General features: G+C 48.3%; 1 protein-coding gene across 2 annotated transcripts; it reads right to left on the bottom strand.

Annotated features, from left to right (window-relative positions):
• Nucleotides 1-506: 506 nt before the first annotated feature.
• On the bottom strand, nt 507-22,373 carry BBS1 (Bardet-Biedl syndrome 1). 2 transcript variants are annotated; one of them, XM_030332447.2, is made up of 17 exons: nt 22,308-22,373; nt 21,898-21,974; nt 21,729-21,763; nt 17,636-17,908; nt 17,474-17,520; nt 17,292-17,330; nt 17,100-17,172; nt 14,159-14,290; nt 13,316-13,422; nt 11,842-11,962; nt 11,517-11,675; nt 9,804-9,873; nt 9,160-9,318; nt 6,400-6,533; nt 5,259-5,393; nt 4,554-4,640; nt 507-4,325 (listed from the first exon to the last, which is right to left on the bottom strand). In XM_030332447.2, exons 1-17 carry the CDS (start codon nt 22,352-22,354, stop codon nt 4,239-4,241), a joined length of 1,782 nt encoding a protein of 593 aa, XP_030188307.1. In that variant the 5' UTR covers nt 22,355-22,373; the 3' UTR covers nt 507-4,238. The 2 variants fall into 2 exon arrangements, with proteins under 2 accessions (XP_030188307.1, XP_030188305.1); XM_030332445.1 differs by having other exon boundaries at nt 21,898-22,001; nt 22,308-22,372.
• Nucleotides 22,374-22,653: the final 280 nt, after the last annotated feature.

The raw sequence follows: 22,653 nt of genomic DNA, 5'->3' as shown, positions 1-22,653 counted from the left end.
TTGTGCCGACTCTTCCATTGAGTTTTACATGTCAAATATCTTATTTCTCCTTCTAGTTGTTTGCTTTTCAGATTTGCTTGGTCATTTTATATGCTCTCTACTTCTATTTTAGGATCTTTTTCTTTAAATATATCAAAAGCACACATCTTATATTGTTTGGTAATTCCAGTAGTTTTTTTTTTTTAATTTTTAATGTTTATTTTTGAGAGAGAGAGAAAGAGAGAGCATGAGCGGGGAAGGGGCAGAGAGAGGGAGACACAGAATCCGAAACAGGCTCCAGGCTCCGAGCTGTCAGCACAGAGCCCGACACGGGGCTCAAACTCACGGACCCCGAGATCATGACCTGAACTGAAGTCGGATGCTCAACCGAGGGAGCCACCAAGTCACTCCTTAAATTGCCCTTCTTTTTCTTGTTTCCCAGAGTGGAAACTTCTAAATTACTGATTTCAGATCAACGCTACAAGTTTCCCTTTAAGCACTGCTTTTGCTGTATCCCACAAATTTGGTAAGTGTGTTTTCATTTTCATTTAGTTTAAAATATTTTTAAACTTCCCTTGAGATTTCTTTTTGACCCACATGTTATTTAGAAGGGTGTTGTTTCATCTCCACGTATTTGGGGGAAATGATGAAAATTTGGGGGATTTTCCAGTTACCCTTCTGTTAGTGATTTCTAGTTTAATTCCATTTTGCCCTGAGAACAGACACTGTATTATTTCCAGTCTTTTAAATTTGTGAAGGCCTACGTTATGGACCAGAATGTGGTCTGTCTTGGTGAATGTTCCACGTGAGCTTGAGAAAAATGTGTATTCTGCTGATGTTGAAATAAGTCTATAGAAGTCACTTGTTGACTGATGGTTTGGTGACCTCTATATCTTTTCAAAGACATTATAGTTAAAGATTGACCACAGAACAGAAAGAGCTGAGAATTAAAATAGTGGAATTTAAAAAAACAGTTCCAGAGAAGAGCTGAAAGAAAAATTTCTCAGAACATAGAACACAAAGACAATATGAGAGAAGAGAGAAGAAAAACAGACAATCAATCCTGTTCTCTCTGGAATTCCCATTTATCAGGTGCTCGGTTAATGAGAATTCCAGAGAAAAGAGAGAAAATGGGAGGAAATCGCTTAAGAAACAAAATTTTGTAGAAGTGAGGGATATACATTTCCACCTCACAGCACAACAAATAACGACACACATGTAAGTCATGTCCTGACATTTCAGAACAAGAAGGCCAGGAGCAAAAATGGCATGCAACTTCTCAACAGCATTACCAAAAATCAGAGCACAAGGGAATACCGCCGTAAAAATGATTTTCTTGCATGAAAACTATTTTCAACTTCAAATTTTATGACCTGCTATCACACATGTATGTGAATGGGATAAAGAAATTTTTAGACAGTGTACTAAAATTTTTTAACTCTAGTGACTTTTTAAAGGCAGTACTGTGGATACACTCCACCAAATGAGGGGTAAAAGAACTGTAAGGATGAAGAGAAGGGGCCCAGGAGTCAGAGGCTCTAGTCAGGAGAAATAGTCTACAGTAGTTCTAGAGAGCAAACAGTCCTCACTGAGGCAGGGGATGATGGAAAGTATCCAGAAAAACAAAGTAACTGTCAGGATGGATGAGGGAAGAATGAACAATTGCTACATATAGAAAACTAACCAAATGGAAAAAAAAAGGCAACTATTAACTCCATGAAAAATTAAAAGGTAATTTAATTATATCCCAATTTTGGCTCTGCAGGGAATAACTTTCATATAGTAAGATAAACAGCCATCTAAACAGTAAGTATTGATTTACCTAAAAACTGGGGAGAAAAGGCGCAAAGTACTCCACAAGAGAGCTAAAGCCTCGCCTTTTACAATAGGGACCCAACAGATAGTGTCTAGAATGATAAATCAAGCAAGAGTAGTATAAGCATATTTTTAAGATAAATAGCTAATGGATACCTGGCTGGCTCAGTCAGTGGAGTATGCGACTCGTGATCTTGGGGTTGAGTTCAAGCCCCACCACTGGATGCAGAGATTACTTAAAAAAATAGCTAAGAGAACTGAAAATGATTGTAGCAAGGGAGCAGTAGTGGGGAATGGGGAGAATTTTCTCGTTATAAACTAATTCCATAGTACTAAGTAGGTACGTGGTTTTAGATAAATACTTTTTTAAAAGATAATAACTTCCCTCATCCCTAATGTACACAATCTCCTGGAGCTCCAACTAGTGAGTGCACTGGGTACCATGCACTGTTCCTGGTTTCATATTGCTTTATGTATACTTGTCCACATCAGTGCAGTTCATGTATTTTTAATAATAGATACATAGTATTACATCACACAAACTCTCTTTAGGTGCTGGGCATAGGAAGCTTCTCCACTTCCATCATCATGAATAGCTACAAACTAGACTTGGTGTTCCGAGCTCACACAGTCATCACATGATTGGGGAAGAAGAGATTGTATGGTCATACGGCCCAGTGAAGAGCTAGCCCAGCCCCAGTGACAGAGCTCCAGCGATAAGGGGCTTACTACCTTCTAGAGCAGGCCTTTCCATCTCTGCCAAGCTCTCTTAGGAAGCTCTGCAGGTTAAACCTCCTGCTTCGTCCAACTGTGACCCACTTGGCTTGATCTAGAGACCCTTCACCACCCTGACCCAATTAATCTATGTCTACAAGCAGCCAGGGTCTGCACAGAGGAGGGGGATGGGCTCTTTGGTCCATACCCCATTCTTTCTTAACCTGGCCCCAGAATGCATTCCTTGGGAGGGTTTGGGGTGAGCTGAGAGCTGTGTCACCCCAATCCCTTGCTGGGGTCCTGGACAAGAGGTTATTGCCCGGCCATGGCAGTTAGTGTGGGGCCCTTGGTCTCAAGGGCAAAAGCCCTGCAGTTACTCCTGTCAAATCCCCCCTTTCTGGAGTGGAGTCCTCATTTCCTCTAGAGCGGCTGCCAAGCTCACAGGATGCTAGAGCTCAATTTGGTCACAAACTGCCTCATTTTACATGTGGGGAAACTATAGCCTAGAAGGATTTGGTTACTTCCCACAAGGCTGAGGTACCATATGCTAGGCTGCACCTGGTCATACAGAGGAAAAGACAGGTGCTCAGGGAGCAGGGTTCCTGGCTCCTAAGTGGTTCAAGGTGGCCCTGGTAGCACCAGCCTAACACTGGCCAGGGCTCAGGAGGCACTGAGGTCCGGGACTGTGGGTCTAGGGCCCTTGTGGTCTGAACATGTGCTTTCCCTCAGTCTTTAGCCTCACTCAACACCTCTGGTCCATGCCTTTCCAGCTAATGCCACTGCCCAGTAAACTTTCCACTTACGTGACTGATCTGGGCTCCAGGGCACAGAAGAGCAGTTCTGGGCTTCTGCCTCCTGTGCCACCTCCCCAGGGCCCGGAAACGCCTCTCCTGCGCACCCCAGCCCCACTTGTGCTCTAACTGAGCCTTCCTCTCCTGGGACGCTCTTTCTGGACACGAGCGACCAAGTCAGGAGCGGCAGTTGTGTGGTGTTCAGAAGCCCGGTGGGGGCTGGGGCCACTAGCTCCTGGCATGGGCGCCCTATGCTTTCCTGGCACCACCTCCTCCCTTGGCGATCTTCATGGAGCATCACAGGCCTGAGACTTTGGCTGAGGCCAAGATTTCAGGAAAGGCCCCTGTGGGGAGGCAACTACTCCCTAGGCTCCCTTGTTTGGCTCACAAGGAGAAATCAGAGAATGTGTTTTGCCTGTAATCTGACCAGCATCAGACAAGCCTCTGGAACCCCAGGGAGCAACAGGGGGCTCGGTCTCACCCAAGAAAAGACTCTGATTACCCCAGGCCAGGCCGTGGCCAATTCTGGCCCGGGCCTGCAGCAACCCAGGAGTAATGTGCCTACAGAAAGCAGCAAAGGAGAAGGCTGGGCCCGAGCCCCTCATCTCACCTTGACCACTTCAGAGATCTTCCTTCGGCCCTGGGGGTGATTTCTGGACAAAAGTGGGGAGGATGAAGGACAGCAGTAGTCCGGTGGGCAAATGGCTGGGTTTTCCTGAGGGGGAAGGAGCTGAACCTCCTGGGTACTCACTGACCTGCTGCTATCGGTCACCCAGCAGTCAGGGTGGTGAGAACGGGGACACTTAGGAGAGGAGAAGGAAACCGTGGCCCCAACACACTGCTGCTCGGGGACTGGGCCATTGACTCTGCCCAGCTGAGTGGAAGCGGCTGAATCTTCCTGGTCCCGATTCTACAGGGGCTTTAACACCAGTCCAGGGGTCAGGCGGCTGCCAGCCCCTCGCTCACAGGCATGTTGATGTGGGCACTCAGGAGGGGTGCACTCTGGCCTTCACGAAGCACCAGCACCTACGGAGGAAGTGCCGTGGCAGTAGGGGCATGCCCCCTTTACTCCCCGCTCCCTGCAAAGGCCAAGCCCAGCCTGGTCTGCACTGGTCCCAGTGACAGGCCACCAGGGCTCTGTCAAAGGGGATGGGGAGGCTGCAGACACCCACCCGGACCTGGCAGCCATGTGGGGGCCTTGTCCACCTCACTCTCACTGTCTCCCCGACGTGGTACCAACAGTGGGCGACCTACCTTGATAATGTCCGAGATGCCCTTGTCACTGAGACTCTCCACAAAGGTCTCTAGTGGGTAGCTGAGCCCTGGCACCAGCAAGGGGACCTGGGTTTGGCGACAGACAGGTAAGGAAATCAGCTCTCATGCCTGGACAGTGTTTGGCAGATTCCAAAGCACTCTCACACCTGCTGTAGCAGCTGAATTCAGCATAGGCCTGGCAGGGCGGGTGGGGCTGATGGGCCCATTCACAGGGCATGTGGGTTCAGTGAGGGGAGTGGACGCTCGAGGACCACATGTATGTCCAGGATTAAACTCAGACCAATCCCAGAGTCTTTCTCAGCCTCTGGTACTCCCAACTTAGGATCAAATGGGATCTGGGGGGGAAATTAGGCCCTTCACTCTGTGGAAAATTTTCCTTGGGGCAGAAAGAGGCTCCCATTCCCACCGCAGGCATGGCTGCGAGGCAGGATGGGCTCTGGGTTCTGGCTCTTCTAGAACCTTCCGTGTGGCTCCTTGAGACCTCTCTCAGGCTGGGAGAAAAGCAGCCAAGGCAGGTCGTGGGCATTCTCCCCAGGGGAGGACCCTGCCATACCCCAGCCTGGTCTGTGGCTGTGGCCACCTGCCAGCTCCCTCACCACTGACCTGTTAGGGCTCTGTGGGCACCTAATCAGGCCCCAGCCTGGTCTTCCCCTCAATCCATGTCTCAGTGGGGCAGCCCAGTACCTTGAAGAAGGCCCGGGGCAGGGCGTAGAGCACCTCGTTGTACAGGAAGCAGACCAGCAGCCCCAGGATGGGTCGGGCTGCTGAGGTGTTCTGCAGGTGAAGTGTGAGCTTAAAGGTGGGACCCAGGCCCTGAACCTGTGGAGAAGGTGGGGTGGGTGGAGGAAGCCCTTAGGAACAGTGGCCTTGGGCACTGAATCCCAATGTGCCCTGGCCCTGTCCTCCTGCTTTGTCATCAATGTTCTCGAGTTACTCTCTTCCAACTGCTCTAATGTATCGTCCCGCCCCTCAAAAGGCCCCTCAGAAGCCCAGAGGCTAGTTCCTGTTTGTACAGGGATCATCAGCAAAGGCCAAGTGGGGGAAGGGGCTTGATGTAGACTGCACAGGAAGCTGGTCAGAGGCAGAGCTGGCCCAGAGATGAAAGCCCAGCTCCCACCTATGGCCTCACCACTGTCCCTGCCGCTCTCTTCCCAGGATCTGACTTCCTCCCACTCTCACCCTAGGGTAGGCACAGGGATTTCATGTTCCTCCCTTTCATTCTCAGTTGTTCTGTAGCCTCTCTCTCTATCTATCTACTTCCTTTAGGGAAAGAGAAATTGGAAACCCATTTGGGTCACACAGCACGCCTCTGGGACCAATTTAGTCCAGATGACCTTGAGGTTTCTTGTGTCTGAGTGCAGGGTCTCCTCCTCCCGTGCACGTCTCAGGACTTCCCTTCCCTGTAGCAGGCAGTCCTAGCCCCCAGGCTGCCCACAGTTACTGAAACAAACAGCTTTCTTCCTTGTACCGTAGCCGTCAGAGTCCCTCCAGTCCCGGGAAGAAACGTCCCAAGGTGACTACTTGTGTGCCCTGCCCCAAATACGGGGGCTTGTTTTGAGGCACGGCATGGGCTGAAGGAGCTAGAGAGTGTGGCCCGCTCCACGGCCCGCTGAGGGGAAGAGGCAGCACAGCAGAGGGGAGGAGAGAGAGCACCCTCCTACAGGAAGACAGACACTCGGTCTCTGGGCCTCTGGGAGGGGAGAAGGGGGCACAAGGCCTAGTGGGCTCAGAACTGGCTCTGGGGCTGAGGGGTTCCTACCCACCCCTGCCCTCTGCCCCTCTGGCCCTGAGGTGGCCTGACTGTCCCCTAGCCCTGGGTGCTCACCACAGCGTGCAGCTTGAGGGGCTCCCGGGCTGTCACAGACACAGGATTCAGGCTGGACTCAAGGGCCTGCACGTAGGCGCGGGCAGTCCGGAGGCGCAGCAGGTAGAGGTCGGTCTGGAAGGTCCGGTGCATGGCTGAGGAGAGGCGCACAAAGGGCTGGTGCCGGAGGGAAGGAGGGAAGGAGGGGGCAGAGGCAGGGGAGAGGGTGTCTTGCGCGGGCTGCTGTTCAGACGGCACAAGAGGAAGGCAGGGGCCGCAGGAGCTGGGAACGTGGGAAAGGGAGGACCAAGGTGCAATAGCCTGGCCTCGGTCCGGTGACACTGGACGCCATGGGCCACACGCTGGCTGCCTCCTGCTTTCTGGTTTCCTACCACCGCACAATCCCACTCTCCGGGATGGCTCCTTCGATTTCGCCCTAAGGGCTAGTGTTCCCTTAAGTCTTGTCCTTGGTCCTCTTCCTCTATGCCCTGCCCCGGCTGTGAGCACTCCACTGAGGAACAGCTTCGAGCTCCTGAGGGTGGGGACTTGTCACTACCGAGGCTGCAGAGCCCCGCTCAGGACCGGGCCCACGTCCACTCTCAGTCCTGCTTCCAGCTGCCTGATGGTCACCACCCGGACGTCCCATCGACATCTCGAACTCAACACCGCGGACACGCACGTCATTCCCCGACTCTGTCACTGCGTCCCCATCCACCAACGTGCCCAGGCTCACCTCTCACGGTTACTCATTTGCCAAGGTCTGAGGACTCTTCCTCAAAGCCGCCTCCAGAGCCCATGCCCTCTTCGTTCCCCCGGGACCCTCTTCCAGGCTTAGCACGCTGGCTTGCCAGTTGGTCCTCGCCCTTCCACGCGTGTCAGGAGCCTCCCACCCCTCAGAGGTCTCATGTCTGGACGTTAGCCTGTTAGCCCGTCTATTAGTCTTTCCTTTTTCCTCTAGTACTTTTACAACTTATTTTTAATTTACTCAGAATTCATTTTTGTGTCTGGTATGAAGTAGAGTTCTAACTTTTTTTTTCTAGAAGCATGCAGTCCCAATTATGTTTTTTGGACAGGCTTTCCTTTCCCCACTAATTTGAAACAACACCTTTAACATAAACTGACTTTTCCCATACACGAGGGTCTGTTTCCGGACTTTCTAAATGTGCCCTGGATCAATATCAATCTCCGTATCACACCACAGCTGCTAATTCCTACAGCTTTCTAGTTCATATAGTTCCTTCTGCTGAGAGGCTATGTCCCCTCATTCTTTTTTTTTTTTTTTTTAATGTTTATTTATTTGCGGGGGGCGGAGGGGTGGTGGAGGGAGGGGCAGAGAGAGAATCCCAAGCAGGCTCTGCACCATCAGCCCAGAGCCTGATGAGGGGCTCAAACCCACGATGATGAGATCGTGACCTGAGCCAAAATCAAGAGTTGGATGCTTAACTGATGGAACCACCCAGGCACCCCAAAGGTCCCCCCTCATTCTTAAATTCCATCCCCCAGTTTCTTAGATTTACTGAAAATCAACTGGCAAGTCCTCAAAATAAACCCTATAGGGATTTTCACTGTAACATTGCTATGTTCCTAGATTAACTTTAGAAGCTGTTAATTAATCAGCAGCTTTAAAGCATTAGGTCTTGCTACCCTGAGAGTCTCATCATTGAAATATTCAGATGGTCTTTTACGTTCTTGAGAGCAGTTTTATAACTTTCTTTCTTAGACTGACATTTTCTAGGGATTTTGTTGCCATTGTGAATGGAAACTTTGGATTTTCCAACTTGGTATATACCAAATTATTGAATTTTGCATATTTTACATTTGGTCACTTTAGAGAACTTCCTAATTATTTCTTGAATGATTCAATTGTTTCTCTTGGATTCTCTCAGCTACAACAGCCTGCTAGCTCTTTTATCCTCTAATTTACCCTTTAAAACTATCAGCAAGGTCCCTTTATAAGACAGAGCTGGTCAAGTCACTGTATTTTTCGGCTTAACATCTTTCCCAGCCCCCACTACCTAGAATCAACCAAACATCTTAGCTTTGCACTCCAGGCCCTTTCGGAGCCAGCTCTGCCCTGCCTTTCCAGCCCCTGGTCTGGCCCCCCTGGCCTTCCTGCACTACACCCGCGACCACGTGGAAGATGCCACTTAAATCCAGGTAGGATCCTGTGACTCTACTCACGCCTCTGCCTGAATCGCCCTTCCCTATCCTTCTCTGGCTGGTGGACTTATAATCATTTTAGGGTGAAGTCCAGTGTCACCTCTCTCTGAAGCCTCTCCCAGGCGCCCAGGCAAACTTCCTCACTCTTGTGAGTCTCAACAGCCCTTTGCAGAGACTTCTTCTACATCTGTCACGCACGTGCAATTAGCAAGGTAGACTGAGTTCCTAAGGTAGGGGTCTAAACCTATTTCAAGGCATTTGGCACAAGGCCTGGCATAATCCTGGGTACCGAATGAAGGGAAGAATGAATGAAAGAGCAAGAAAAACTGAATAGGAAAAGGAAGAACCCTGGTCAAATTCAGCTTCTCTCATGAGAATTCCTGCATCTAGAAGCAACTGTTCTCCCCTCTGCATTCGAAGGGCATGTGCCCTCACCCACAGGATCTCCCACCTTGAGGCAGTTATTGGAGGTAGGGGACACCTCCTAGGCTGTCTCTGGACTTCCAGAGGCAGGAAAGCTGCCTGGTTGCCCAGTGCTTGGGGCACCCAGGCGGGTTCACCCAGTTCTTGCTGCTTTAGAGCAATGGAGAAGGAAGAGGCAGGACCTGGCCTGAGACTCACCGGTGCCAGCCTCCCGCTCTCGCAGCGTCTGATCCACGTAAAGCCGGGTCTTTCGGGGCACGTTGAGTTTCAAGGCCTGGGCTGGTGGGGGGCCCGCCTCACCTCCCCCTTCCACAAACACTGCCGTGCGCTTCAGGATCTTGATAATCAGGCCACCGCCTAGGGAAGTGGACAGACAGAAACAGATCTGTCCTCCCCAGTTCTACCCTACATTCCCATTCCTTCCTCCCCAAACAATCTGCCTCATAGAGACCCAATTCTGTCCATGTTTGTCTTCCTGCTGAGATTCGGGGTATCTAGAAGGAATAAAGGATGTTTTAATAATGTCCTACTATCCATCCGTTCATTCAGTAGTTACTTATTAACTATTATGATGTTAATAGTTAATTAACATAATAAATGTTAATTAAATATCGTGATGTCTCCTCAGACACTGAGGAGACTGGGGTGAACTGGAAACACTGGCGCCTGCGAAGTGAAACCAAACTGCTGATGAGCTGGCCTCAGACAGGACATGTGTCTACAAGCCTTGCTTCCCAAACCCAGGCCTGCCTATGCTTCACATCCACATCTTCTTTCCTAGGATCTAGCCTGTCACCTTTGCGTCTAACTCTAAAACTCTTGCCAGGTCTAAGTCTGCTCACCTCGTGTGGTCATGATGAGGGTGTTATCTTCCCGCCCATACCGGCCAAAACAAAGGCTGGTCACTGCATCCTGTGGTGGAGACACCAGGACTTAGTTGGGAAAATACCATGGAGAGGAGAGCAAGACTGGGGTGGAGTGATAAGGCTGAGAGACCCCAGATATGATAGAATAAAGAGATGTGAGGTAAGGCCTGGGGCAATGCTGCCTCTGAAATATTTCCTCTATTTCTCATCTCCCATCCAATCTCACTGCCGCAGTCACAGTTCCAGACTGAATGTCATTGGGCTTCTGGGGTCACCTTTCTAACAGGTCCCCAGCCTGGTCTTTCTCCTTAATCTGTCCTTCACACTGATGCCTTTCAAAAATATAAACAGGATCGTGTCTATTTTCTGCCAAAAAATTCCCATGGCTTTTGTCCTCTTGGTTAGAACAACTTAAGGCCTTCCACATCAGACTCCAACCTCCCTTTACTGTCCCTCTCCTCTTTACCCTCCTCCCACCCCTACAGCAGGCCTATAGTTCAAACCAACTGCTCTCAAACTTTACACATACACACACACACGTTTCACATGTGATATAACCTAAGCTTTCTTTCCTTTTTAATGCTTATTTATTTTTGAGAGAGAGAGAGAGAGAGAGAGACAGACAGACAGACAGACAGAGTATGAGCAGGCAAGGGGTAGAGAGAGAGGGAGACGCAGAATCCGAGGCAGACTCCAGGCTCAGAGCTGTCAGCACGGAGCGTGACGGGGGGCTTGAACCCACGAACTGTGAGATCATGACCTGAGCTGAAGTTGGACGCTTAACTGACTGAGCTATCCCGGTGCCCCTCTTTTCCTTAAGTAGGCTCCACGCCCAATGTGGGGCTTAAATTTCCGACCCTGAGATCAAGAGTCATGTGCTCTACCCAGCCAGCCAGGTGCCCCCTCTGAGCTTTCTTTTTTATGTTGCTAGTTGTGGCCCGTTAAATTAATTTAATGACCCATAACTTAGTGTTTGAAAACTCTAATCCAAATTCCTCAAGCCACCTGTATTCCTCAATCAAGAACATTCATGCCTCTCAGCCTTTGTTCATGCTGTTTTCAGTCTGGAATATTCTTTATGTATTCACTTGGCAAATTGTTTCAAGGCCCAGAGGAACTGCCACTTGCTATGAAATGGCTTGTGAGTTCCACCCCCATTTATCCTTCACCACCCCCCCCCAGTTGCTAGGCCCCTCTGTGCTTTTTCACTACTTTGTTCCGCTTTAGACTTGCTTGTATTTGAATTAGCGGTGTCTCTGGCTAGCTGTCATCTTAAATTATAAATTCCCTGAAGGCAGGATTTAGACATTGTTTTATCCCCCACATGGGCTGTGCACATGAGATGCTCAACAAATGTTTCTGAGATACATCAAAAGTCAAGGGCATCAGGGGCGCCTGGGTGGCGCAGTCGGTTAAGCGTCCGACTTCAGCCAGGTCACGATCTCGCGGTCCGTGAGTTCGAGCCCCGCGTCGGGCTCTGGGCTGATGGCTCAGAGCCTGGAGCCTGTTTCCGATTCTGTGTCTCCCTCTCTCTCTGCCCCTCCCCCGTTCATGCTCTGTCTCTCTCTGTCCCAAAAATAAATAAACGTTGAAAAAAAAAAAAAAGTCAAGGGCATCAGGTGGGGATCAGGAGAGGCAGCTAAGAAGCCCCAGAGGTGGGACCAGAACAAAGCGGAGTCAGCAACTCACCGGGGTGCGGATGACATTGAGCAGGGTCTTATCACGGTAAATGCGGACTTCTCCATTGGCCAGCCCAGCCATGACGGCCTGCAGGCCCCGGGAGTGCTGCTCCAGGAGATTCATGGTCAAGATGGCTGCTGGCATTTGCACTGTCCACAGCTTTTTACCCTGGGAGAGAAGAGCTTCTTACCCTGGGAGCGTTCAGGACACAGCGTGGAAAGAAGGGGTGGCTGGAGTTGCAGGGAAGGAGACACCAGAAGGAATCGCTTGCTAAGGGGGACCAGAGACACATACATGGAGGGGCTGGGGGGTGATGCTTGCCCAAAGGCCACACCTTGTGGGTGAAGCCATGCAGGCTGTCTTGGGTGCTGCCCACCACCAGGACCTTGTGTACCCGGACGAGCCCCACAGGCTGGGCGCTCAGCTCGATGCAGTACTTGGGGCGCTTGGCGTCTCTGTGGAATAAAGACACACTCTCCAAGCTCCAGAGCCTCTCCAAGCCTCGCCTTCCCTGGCTGACACTCCTCTTTCTAAGCCCCACAGACTATCCCTGAAGGAACCTGGGCCCCAAAGTAGATGACCATAGTATTGTTTCCACGTTTACCACTTAGCAGCTGTGTGACCTTGGATAACATGAAGTGTGTTTTCTTTCCCAGTCTCCCTGCTGCCTTTACTACAGTGATTTGTGTGATGACCTGGCATTTAATGGTTTACAGTGAGTGTACTTAGGCTAGGTGAAGTGCCACTGGACTTAGGCAGTGTAGCAATTTATCAGAAATGCATGAGAAGTCTGCTATGTGTAGATGCACTGTTTTCAGTTTCCCAGCTTCTAAATCGTAGTTTCTCTTATCAAGAAAGTAGGGGTAATTCCTGCCTACTAATCACAGGCTATGGCTCCCCTTTCTTCATATGATGGCCATCAGATGATCATATCCCATCTGATGACCCATCCGAGAGCCTCCCTCTGGTCTCTGGTCCTCCTTCCAATCTACTCTCCACCCAGCAGAGTAATCTCTTAAAAATATAAATGGCTCATAATATTCTTCTGATTAAACCCCATAAGAGTTTTCAAACTCAAAATCTTTATCATGTCCTAACAGGCCATGCCTGGTCTGCACACATCTCTTTCCACCCTCCCCCCTGACCATCAAGCTTGAGGAGCACATGGCAATGTCTTTTCTATCTTGAATTTGCTTAAGTTTTCTCTGCTTACAACACTTCTTCCCCACTTTTGGAATAACTGGCTCCTTCTTAACCTTCCAAATTATCTCCATAGACAGGTGTTCACTGATCACCTTGGCCCTATTATTTTTGCCCACTGAGCTTGCATTTTTCCTCCAAAGCATGCATCCAATTCGAAATACATCTTGCTTGGTTGACTTTAACATCTGTCTTCCCCTGAGGGCAGGGCCTATGTTTAGTTTATATCATTTAGCAATACATCCTCTATGCTTTATATAATGCTTAAAACATGGTAGGTGCTCCAAAATATTTCTTTAATTAGAAAATGATTATCAGCCTAAAGCATAAAGAAGTGTCACATACCTATAAAGCAATACAGCAAATGGGAGGCTGTTTTTGTTTCTTCCCATCACTGACTGCACTGCTCACGTGCTACAGCCACCTTACCCAGTCTCTCACTTTGCCTGCTCATCACACAGGCCTGCAGGTGGCCCCCTATGCACGTGAGCTCACCTTCCTAGCCAAGTTCCCAGCTCTTTCCACTCCCAAATACCAGCCCCAAAGCCCCTGAAACCAGCCGGTTTCTGAGATGTTCCTTCTGGCCCCACAGACCACGATGCAGTTACCTTCTCAGGATATAGATGTTCCCGTTGCGGCAGGCAGCAGCAAGCCGGAACTCCACATCAAACTGGCCAGAAACATCCAGGAAGACGGGGACGCTGGGTAGGTTCATCTGCAAAGGAGAGGCTCAAACATCCCAATTTTTCTGGTGCCCATCCTTCCCTACCTTGAAATAACGCCTGTGAGTTGGTTCCTTGTCCAAAGTCCCAATCTCCTCATCGTCACCCTGCTGGTCACAGTTTTTGTATACTTTTCCCGGAGGGAAACTCGGCAACAGTTTTGTCTATACCTTTGACAAAACTATGCCACTTCTAGGAATGTACCCTAAAGACGTATTTAGATAAACATGCACAGGGGTTTGGGCAAGGAGGCCTACTGCACTGGTGCTGACAGTAGTGAAAACTGAAAACAATGTAAACATACAATGAGTGATAAGGTAAATAAATTATGGTCCATTTATATAATGGATGTTATGTGGCCTTTAAAGAAGCTAATGTGGTTTTATACAGATATAGAAAGACACTGATGAGTTCCTAGTATGTGAAAAGAGCAGGTTACGTGATCCTTACCACAAAGCCGTTTTTGTAAAAAAAAATTTATTTATGAGTTATATATCTGTGTCTCAATATAAAAATGTCCAGAAAGACATGCCAAAACTTTAATAGTAGATATTGTGGGTGGTGGTATTTTTGGACATATACTTTTTTCTTTATGCTCATCTACATTTTATAATTTTTCTACAATGTGTATTACCAAGAACTAGGGGCAGGAGATGGGGGAGGGAGTAGAGGGAGGGAATGTAGCCTGGGCCTCAGCTGTGCCGAGGGCCTGGCCCCATACTGACTGACCTTGGCCAAAATGATGAAGGCCTCCGGGTCCAACACCAGGAGCTCCTTGTTCTCAGTGCCCAGCACCAGGCAGGAAACAGCATCCTCGTCAGCCAGGTTCTTCTTCAAGGTGGTCATGGTGGTGATGACTGTCTGTAGAAGAACTCCAGGAGTCAGCCAGGGGGTCCCCACCCACCATCCCCACAGATACCCCAAGGACACCACAGGAGGGAAGAAAGAGAGCAAAGGAGGAGGAAGAGTATCAGAGATGTGATGTAAGTTTTATGTACAAAAGTATTTATGGCAACAAACCTTTTTTTTTTTCTTCCAAAAAAATTTTTTTGATATTTATTTATTTTAGAGACAGAGCACAAGCCGGGGAGGGACAGAGAGAGCCAGAGACAGAATCCGAAGCAGGCTGCAGTCTCTGAGCTGTCAGCACAGAGCCCAATGTGGGGCTTGAACCCACGAACCACGAGCCTGAGCCGAAGGCAGACACCCAACCGACTGAGCCACTCAGGTGCCCCAGCAACAAACTTAACTTTCTAACAACAGAGAACTGTTTAAGTCAATTACAAATTTCCATCTGATCAAAAACCACATAGTCATTAAAGAAAAATCACACTTTTAAAAGAAGATTCAATGACAGAGAGAACACTTCTAACGTATTCAGAGAAAAAATGGGTAAAATGTTATGTTAGTATAATCCTCGTTTAAAAATATATGAATAAAAAAGCACATGCTGGCAGGTGAAACTCATTTACTCAAATTGGTTCTATCTGGACAATGAAATCACAGGTAATGTTTAATTTCTTCATTGTGCTTTTGTAGAATTTCTACAGTGGGCACATGTTCCTTTTATAATTGTGATTGGAGAGAAAACTTTTCTTTTTTATTTATTTTTAATGTTTATTTATTTTTGAGAGAGAGACACAGTGTGAGCGGGGGAGGGGCAGAGAGAGAGAGGGAGACAGAATCTGTAGCAGGCTCTGGGCTCTGAGCTGTCAGCACAGAGCTTAGACTGACATGGGGCTCGAACTCATGAACTACAAGACCATGACCTGAGGACGCTTAACCGACTGAGCCACCTAGGCTCCCCTGGAGAGAAAACTTTTAAAAGAGAAGAGGATGATCCCTTTTTTAGGAATTTGTCCTATGAAAATAATTTAGCAGGACCAAAATTTTCTCTGGATAAAACTGCTCATTGTGTCTTTTTTTTTTTAATGTTTATTTTTATTTATTTTGAGAGAGAGAGAGTGTGCATGAGCAGTGGAGGGGCAGAGAGAGAGGGAGGGAATCCTAAGCAGGCTCTGTGCTGTCAGCACAAAGCCTGACTCAGGGCTTGATCTCACAAATGGTGAGGTCATAACCTGAGCCAAATGAAGAATCAGACACTCAATCAACTGAGCCACCTACTCAACCCGTGTGATTATCTTTAAGATTAAAAAAGAGGAATCATTCTCAATGCCTAGTGGAAAGAAAAAGGTTACAGAAACGTGGATGTTAATGGTTCCCAATTATATAGCTATGACATATATCTTGGAAAGATTGCCTCACTCCCCTAAACTGCATCTTTGAAGCAATAATTAATTCATTTCATGATTTTATACGTACTCAAAGATACTGACACCAGCAGATTTAAGCTGCTGATCAGCAGGAGACAATATTTCCCACAGAATTGGTCTAAGGCTAGCCAAAAGCTGAGGCATGCGTTGGCCAATGTGTTGGCTCAAGTGGCTTCTACAGGAAGTGGAAGGTTCCCATGAGGCTTTCAAAAATGCAGAGAACAGCTCTGGGATGGGACTGAGGGTCAGCCCCTAGGTCAGGAATCACTAGAGTTTACTGAACAGGTTCATCAATAAAACCATTAAAATGATAATTAAGAAAAATATGAAGTGAACAAAAGGGATACATTTCTTAGCTAATGACCTGCATGTGAACAGTTACATAAACTATGAATGAAATAATTGACAATTAAGGAAATAATCAAGGGGACATTAAGAATGGAGTTCTTTTCTTTAAATTTAAACCTTTTTTGGGGCGCCTGGGTGGCGCAGTCGGTTAAGCGTCCGACTTCAGCCAGGTCACGATCTCGCGGTCCGTGGGTTCGAGCCCCGCGTCGGGCTCTGGGCTGATGGCTCAGAGCCTGGAGCCTGTTTCCGATTCTGTGTCTCCCTCTCTCTCTGCCCCTCCCCCGTTCATGCTCTGTCTCTCTCTGTCCCAAAAATAAATTAAAAAAAAAAAAAAGAAAAAAAAATTTATTTTAGAGAGAGAGAGAACAAATGGGGGTGAGGGGCAAAGGGAGAGATGGGGAGAGGGGGAGAGAGGGAAAAGGAGGGAGGGAGGGAGGGGGGAGAGGGAGAGGGAGAGAGAGAGAGAGAGAGAGAGAGAGAGAGAGAGAGAATCTCAAGCAGGCTCCACGCTCAGTGCAGAGCCCAACATGGGGCTTGATCCCACAACCCTGGGATCATGACCAGAGCTGAAATCAAGAGTCGGATGCTCAACTGACTAAGCCACCCAGGCGCCCCAAGAATGGAGTTCTTAAAGACTGTTTAAATGCTCAAGATATAATGTTACATACTCAAGGAAAACAAATTATAAAGCATATTTGTAAGAAAATGTACCAAAATGGTAAGAATGAGTACCACTGGGTAGTAAGATTATAGTCATTTCTCCTTTATACTTCTCTTTATTCTCTAATGAAAATATGTTATCTTTACTCTTAAGAGAAGAAAAGGTATGTAAAGTTCTGTAACTACATATGTTAATTCAAAGCTGCCACTGTTGACTGGAAACGTAAGGCCCTGCAGCTTTGTGACCATTACGTGTGGCAGGGGCTGGAAAGGAAACTATAAAGTGACACTAGTGGGGGTTGGTTGTAGAATTTACCACTGATGTTATGAGGTCTTTAAAAAAATTGCCCACCTTTTTTATAGGGAAATAAAGAGCGAAGGGGCATTACCTGCCGCTTGATGGACTTGGATTTGTGCTGGCTCACAAATGCCTCCATTTCACTCAGCTCCAGCTGTAGAAACCTGCACACACAGAGAACTGGCACCTGCATGCCCTGGGCCTACTTCCCTCCACAGGTCATTCCACAGACACTCCCTCCCCCTGGAGCTTCTGGAGCCCCGGTCCTCCACAGGGCCCTTACCTGAGTGACTGTACCGACAAAGGCACCTCTGCCTTCTCCCTGAAAGGAGAGGGGCAATCGTGGCAGATTTAGTTGAGGAACAGGGCCCTGGGGTTCAGACCAAGCACGGGAGGGATGAAGGAGAAGGGGTGGGGGGTTAAGGGAGGGGTGGGAGGCATATGAAGGGGAAAGTGGGCTCTCACCGGATGCCTTCCAGCATCTCCTTCAGCGTCAAGGGGTCAATCCGGTCCTGTGACATCAAGGGAATAAGGTTAAGTCTGTGAGCTCCAGAGGCAGGCAGGGAATGAGGATGACTCAGTGGCGGCCATCTTTGCCGTCTCATTCCCGTCCCCGACATCACTTACCTCCTTGGCCTGGTTCCAAAGATCTTGTTCCAGGGGGTTTGGCGGCAACTGGGGCAGGCTGAACTTGAAGTAGGGCCTAAGATTCTTATACACATACACACAAGGGCCTGAAGCGAGTGCCAGAGCTGGTGTCCGGGGTTCATGTTGCTCCATAAGGAAGGTGGCGGCCGCAGCTGGCAGTGCAGGTAATGGGCTTTCAGTCAGCACTGTGGGTCCTTTGAGCACCTTCAGGCGGGGATGCTGCCCACCTGGGCCAAGATCCCCCACCACCAGCTGTAGAAAGAGGCTGGCTTATTCCAGGCTCAGGGTCTAAAGACCTCTCCACTGACCCCCTTCTTGGGCTTAGCCTTTTTGCCAGTGCACATTCATTCACTCCTATATCAATGTACCAAAGGTGTGGGGCAAGGAGACTCTGCAAAAAGGCTTGCAAGTTATATGACCTTGGGAGAGTTGATTAAACTTCCTGAGCCTCAGTCTTCCTACCCGCAAAATGGGAATACCTATCTCATGACACTTGTAGTGAAAATCAAATGAGGTAATGAATTAAGCAACCTGGTGAAGGCTAGTGAGGAGTAGGTGTTTTCGTTATTCATTTGGGAATCACTTCTTCAGAGTCTGCTCCATGCCAGGCACTATTCTAGACAGTGAACAGTGGCTAAAGTCAGTGAGGTGCTGGAAACTCATATCTGGGCCTCTGAAGCCTGGCTTCCAAATGGGAAGAGAACACAAGCATGCATGCAGACAGGATGTGCTCTGTGGACAGAGAGAAGAACCAAGCTCCCCAGTCTCTCTTTTCCACCCTCCAAACTATCCTCCAAGCTACTGTGTCTGCCAAGCAAGCCCATTCTCCCAAGTGAGGCCTTCAAGGTCTCTCTGATCTGGCTTCCAACCTGTTTTCCATCACCTTCCAATCTATGCTATTCTCCAGCCAGGATGGGGGCTGCCACAGAGCATCTGGATTCTGAGAATGTACAGTGTGCCAGGAGCCACAGCAGGCACTACACGCATCCTTTCATTTAGTCCTTTCAACAACTCACGGGATAGGTACTATTATTAGCCCCATTGCACAGATGGGGAAGCTGTGACTTAGAGATGTTAGGTAAAAGTCACTCGAGCAAGTGGCGGAGCTCGGACTGGAATCTAGGCCTGTCTGAGTCTAAACCAGTGGTATTGACTACTATTTTACTTACTTACTTACTTACTTACTTACTTACTTACTTACTTATAGAGTTTGAGTGTGCGTGAGCAGGGGAGGGGCAGAGAGAGATGGAAAGAGAAAGGATCCCAAGCAGACAGCACTGAGCCCGACTTGGGGCTTGAACTCACAAACTATGAGATCCTGACCTTAGACGAAATCAAGAGTTGGACACTTAACCTAATGAACCACCCAGGTGCCCAACTACTACTTTTATTGGCTTTCCCTTTCTAACTTCAAATTTACTCTTTCAAAATATGCTATAAACTTCCAAGTCTCTGTGCCTCTACTTGTGCTGTTCCCTCTGACTGGAATGCTTCCCCCCTCCCCTCTTCCATACCTTCTTGATACATTTCTTTCATCCTTCAACACCCAGTTCACATGTTACTGCCTCCTGGTGCCTCCAGATAGATTTCACTATTCTCTCCCTGCTGCTCCCATAATACTTTCCATATATTCAATTTTAACATCCTTTTGTTTACTCCATAAAAATTTACTGAGTACCCAATTTGGGCCAGGCACTGGGCTAGATTCTGGGAATCAACAAACTAGCTCTTAAAAGTTATTTCACAGGGGCGCCTGGGTGGCGCAGTCGGTTAAGCGTCCGACTTCAGCCAGGTCACGATCTCGCGGTCTGTGAGTTCGAGCCCCGCGTCGGGCTCTGGGCTGATGGCTCAGAGCCTGGAGCCTGTTTCCGATGCTGTGTCTCCCTCTCTCTCTGCCCCTCCCCCGTTCATGCTCTGTCTCTCTCTGTCCCAAAAATAAATAAACGTTGAAAAAAAAAATTAAAAAAAAAAAAAGTTATTTCACAAAAGCATCGAATATTTCACATTAGTTATTGGAGCTGTGATTTCTATACCTTTCACTGCTATAAATCCAGTGCCAAGCACACACTAGGTATTCACTCCATATCGATGGATAAATTAAGGGCAGTGTCTGTATCTCTTCCCGACTGTGTACTGATTCATTTCTTTTTTTTTTTAAGCATAGTTTTTTTTTTTAATTTTTTAAGTCTTTATTTATTTTTGAGAGAGAGACCAAGTGTGAACAGGCGAAGGGCAAGGAGAGGGAGACACAGAATCTGAAGCAGGCTCCAGGCTCTGAGCTGTCAACACAGAGCCTGATGTGGGGCTTGAACTCACAAACTGTGAGATCATGACCTGAGCCGCTCAGATGCTGAACCGACTGAGCTACCCAGGCACCCCCTGATTCATTTCTGACTTTAGTGTCTGCATAATGCCTGACACACAGTAGAGGTTCACTGCACACTTGCCAAATTGCAGAATGCTTTAAGGACAGGAATTGGGGGCATATGTCCACTGAATTCTCCTGTACTCTCCGTGAAGCATAGGGTTCCAGACCTATCTTCTAACTGCCCAAATAACATGCCCACTGTGGGTTCAGTGCCCATGGTTGAGCCATAGTGGAACAAACACATGACTGGGAATGCAACCAGACCCAGGTCTGCCACTTTTTACAAACTCACTAAGCTTATTCAGTCTGAATCTATTTTTCCCATTAACAAATTGGGAATAAATATGTATGTATGTATGTATGTGAAAATGTTCAAAGAGGGTCTACTCCAGAAATGGACACTCAATATATGTTAACCCACTTTAAGCCCCAAATATTTCTCAATCTTTTAAAAACCTATACCTTTAGGGGCGCCTGGGTGGCGCAGTCGGTTAAGCGTCCGACTTCAGCCAGGTCACGATCTTGCGGTCCGTAAGTTCGAGCCCCGCGTCAGGCTCTGGGCTGATGGCTCAGAGCCTGGAGCCTGTTTCCGATTCTGTGTCTCCCTCTCTCTCTGCCCCTCCCCCGTTCATGCTCTGTCTCTCTCTGTCCCAAAAATAAATAAAGGTTGGAAAAAAAAAAATTAAATAAAAAAAAAATAAAATAAAAAAAAAAATAAATAAAAACCTGTACCTTTAATTTTAAAATTTATTTATTTATATTTTATTTATCTTTATGTTTTTATTAAACTTATAATTTAACCTTTTTATGATTTAAAGTTTTCAGTCATATACAAAAGCAGAGAGATTAATATAATGAACCCCCAAATACCATCCAGTTTCAATAATTAGTAACTCATGGCTAATCTTAAAATCTATGCTCATTATTTATTTTTAATTTTTAATGTTTACTTATTTTTGAGAGACAGAGCATGAGTAGGGAAGGGGCAGACAGAGAGGGAGACACAGAATCCAAACCAAAGCAGGCTCTAGGCTCTGAGGTGTCAGCACAGAGCCTGACGTGAGGCTCAAACCCATGAACTATGAGATCATGACCTGAGCTGAAGTCGGACGCTTAACCAACTGAGCCACCCAGGCGCCCCTATTTATTTATTATTTTAGAGAGAGGGAGAGCATGCAAGCGGTGGAGGGAGCAGAAAAAGAGAGAGAGAGAATCCCAAGTAGGCTATACTCTCAGTGCAGAGCCCTAGGTGGGACTCCATCCCGTGACCCTGGGATCACTACCTGAGCCAAAAACAACAGTCGGACATCAACGACTAAGCCAATCAGATGCCCCTTGCTCTTTCAATAAACACAAAGCTCTCTCTTCCCTCCCTTCCATTTGCTCTCCAGATTCCAACGCCCCACTCCCAACCAAAGGATGTGCCCTTCCAGCAAGGAATTATGTCAAGTTAACAAAATTAAGAGGCTTTGTCTTGGCAGAATCCCCAGCAGCATTTTGTTCTGCTTTGCTTTCTGCAGTCTGTATTCTGAAATCAACAAGTTCTCTTCACCGTCCACATAAAAATAAAATTTAACACTAAATGTACTTTTTAAGGGTACATGAGCTCCAGATTACGCTGAACTCCTTTGGAGCCATCAGGAAACCTCATTTCTGATATCTCCCCACCCCCCAATTCTCTTTCAGCTGAGGGGATATGCTTACCTTGTACTCCCCATCCCCATGCAAATCTGCCAGCGCTGGAAAACACAAAAGGGCCATAAACTGGGGTTTCAGAAGCTTTGAGGCTTCACTACAGAACCATTATTTGACCCCTCCACCCCACCCCACTCCCCCCACCCAGAAGCAGGGGTTCCTGGTCCCAGAGACTCACCCAGGCAGCTGGAAAAGGTGTGGATGTTGGCCACGGGGTCGTAGTGTGCGTCCAGCCATTTCGAACTGGCCTCGTTGCTGGGAGAGGAGGGAAAGAGTTGGGCGCTGAGTCCCAAGGGAGAGTAATAAAACTTTGAGGGGGCTAGTCTCAGAGTGAAGTGTGTAGGGCGCTCTGAGATGGGGATACAGAACCTCTGGGTCCAAGTCCAGGCTCCACCACAGCCTCCCTGAGTGACCCCGAGTCACACACACGCATATTCACTCCTTGGGCCTCAGTTTCCCTACTTGATTACTAAAATCCGTTCAAGGACACCCGGTGCCTCCCGAGAACCGCAGGTGCCCAGATCCCAGGGCCCAAGACCCCCTCTTTACATTTATAGGAAAGGAGGCCTCGAAGACCCCGGCCTTCACCTCTCAGCTCGGCCGCAGTCGGAATCAGACGAAGACGCAGCAGCCATCTTCGCAGACGTCGCCTTGGCAACCGGCTTCGGCCAGCCGCAGCGCAACGCCCAATAACGCCCGGGCTCGGGGAAGCGCGCGTACAAAGGTTCCGGGCACTCAGCTTTCCGGCCCAGGGCAGGGAGGTCACCGTGCGGCAGACGCTGCACTCGGTTGAGCTTCTGCCTGCTGAGGCGCAGTCTCTCGTCCCAGCTCATAGGTTTTACCTTTGCTCCTTCCCAGCCTGAACTTGGGGGCCCTGGAATCTCTGGGTTATTGACAGGACCCTCTGGCCTCAAGGCCTGGAGGGAAGCCCTTC

This window comes from Lynx canadensis, chromosome D1, assembly GCF_007474595.2.
Source record: "Lynx canadensis isolate LIC74 chromosome D1, mLynCan4.pri.v2, whole genome shotgun sequence".
In the NCBI taxonomy this organism is placed as follows: domain Eukaryota; kingdom Metazoa; phylum Chordata; class Mammalia; order Carnivora; family Felidae; genus Lynx; species Lynx canadensis.
Note: the sequence above shows the minus strand (reverse complement) of the source record. Positions and strands in the feature narration are given on the sequence as shown.

Bases quoted from the DNA above. Each gene is read 5' to 3' on its own strand.
- BBS1 (XM_030332445.1), bottom strand. From the start codon at position 22,354: ATGGCTGCTGCGTCTTCGTCTGATTCCGACTGCGGCCGAGCTGAGAG. The intron at 17,331-17,473 runs GTGAGAGCCCAC...CTCTCCTTTCAG, and splicing joins GAGATGCTGGAAGGCATCCG to GGAGAAGGCAGAGGTGCCTT. The intron at 9,874-11,516 runs GTGAGTTGCTGA...TCTCCACCACAG, and splicing joins TCAATGTCATCCGCACCCCG to GATGCAGTGACCAGCCTTTG.